The 1,495-nt window shown below is 38.5% G+C and overlaps 1 protein-coding gene across 1 annotated transcript; it reads right to left on the bottom strand.

Annotated features, from left to right (window-relative positions):
- Window positions 1–270: 270 nt before the first annotated feature.
- On the bottom strand, window positions 271–1,179 carry LOC143100918 (uncharacterized). The gene has a single exon (XM_076264511.1). It carries the CDS (start codon window positions 1,177–1,179, stop codon window positions 271–273), a length of 909 nt encoding a protein of 302 aa, XP_076120626.1.
- Between the last annotated feature and the right edge of the window lie 316 nt (window positions 1,180–1,495).

The following is a 1,495-nucleotide window of genomic DNA, read 5'->3' as shown; positions in this document are numbered from 1 at the left end:
GATATTATTTAGCGTCTAAGGTTTTTTTTTTCAAAAGTGAGGGGGGTGATTGCGTTACACCTGAGGTTGCCACTGTTTTAATAGCTTCAACATTATAAACAGAGATAATAGCACAAGTTCAACTTTTCAAAAGATAAACATACCCCACCACCAACTCATGCTCAACCAGTTTTGATCTCACTCTAAATGATGTGTTTTTTATCCTGTGTGGCTTGTCTTGTGTATTCTGAGAGCAGACCTTTGTCCAAATGCCTTTCCACATTCACAACACTAATGTGGCCTTTCTCCAGTATGGATCATCTGATGCTTCTTGAGATTAAACATTCGACTATAGCTTTTTCCACATTGAGAACACTGATATGGCCTTTCTCCAGTATGGGTCATCTGATGCTTCTTGAGAGTAAACATTCTGCCAAATGCCTTACCACATTGAGAACACCAATGTGACTTTTCTCCAGTATGGATCATCTGATGTGTCTTGAGATCATCCTTTCGAGCAAAGTTTTTTCCACACTGAGAACAAGGATATGGTTTTTCTCCAGTATGGGTCTTTTGATGCTTCTTGAGATTAGACATTTGACCAAAGTGTTTTCCACATTGAGAACATTGATGTGGCTTTTCTCCAGTATGGATCATCTGATGACTTTTGAGATGAGAGATTCGGCCAAATGCCTTCCCACATTCAGGACACCGATGTGGCCTTTCTCCAGTATGGATCATCTGATGTGTCTTGAGATCACACATTTGACCAAAGTGTTTTCCACACTGAAAACAAAGGTATGGTTTTTCTCCAGTGTGGATCATCTGATGATTCTTGAGATGAAACATTCGGCTATAGCTTTTTCCACATTGAGAACACTGATATGGCCTTTGTCCAGTATGGGTCTTTTGATGACTTTTGAGATGACACATTCTGCCAAAGGTTTTTCCACATTGAGAACACTGATGTGACTTTTCTCTATGAATCATTTGATGATCCTTGAGATCAGACAGTTGCTGATTTGCAGCAGCAGGGAGTTCATCAAACGTTCCCGAACGCTGGGATTCATCGTGTTCCTCTCTAGTTGTCTGGCAAGAGCGCTTCTGACACTCTTTGTTTTGTTGTTCCTCAGAGCGCACTCTCTCGTTAGCATGGATCATTTGAATGTCTCCTGCAACATTAGAGAAAAAGAAACTCATTATCTGATTGTCAGAATATCTAAATCAGTCGTTGTTGATATTAGTGTCACTTTGTAATTATTATCATTATTTTAAATCATAATACAAACTGTTTAGAATCTCACCTTTTGGAAAATGATCTGTGTGATTGTATTCCATTGAATGAGATATTTCTTCCTTTTTAATTTCCTCAGATGGTGACATGAATATTTCAGTCTTAGATTCATGATCTAATCCAGGCTCTTCTTTCTGTTTCTGACTTGAAAACAAAAACTTTTGTAGGAAATCATCACATTCTTCTTCTGCACTTTCCTTCTTCAATGTTGTGAGCTGGTCT

This window comes from Alosa pseudoharengus, unplaced genomic scaffold (assembly GCF_046254945.1).
Source record: "Alosa pseudoharengus isolate Yale_2024_CS ecotype anadromous, Long Island Sound unplaced genomic scaffold, YU_APseudo_1.1 YU_APseudo_1.1_scf_3, whole genome shotgun sequence".
Classification (NCBI taxonomy): Eukaryota; Metazoa; Chordata; class Actinopteri; order Clupeiformes; family Clupeidae; genus Alosa; species Alosa pseudoharengus.
This window is presented reverse-complemented; position numbering and strand designations above follow the sequence as displayed.

What these genes read in the sequence shown, in the direction of transcription:
- LOC143100918 (XM_076264511.1), bottom strand. Translation starts at nt 1,179, where the DNA reads ATGAGTTTCTTTTTCTCTAATGTTGCAGGAGACATTCAAATGATCCAT.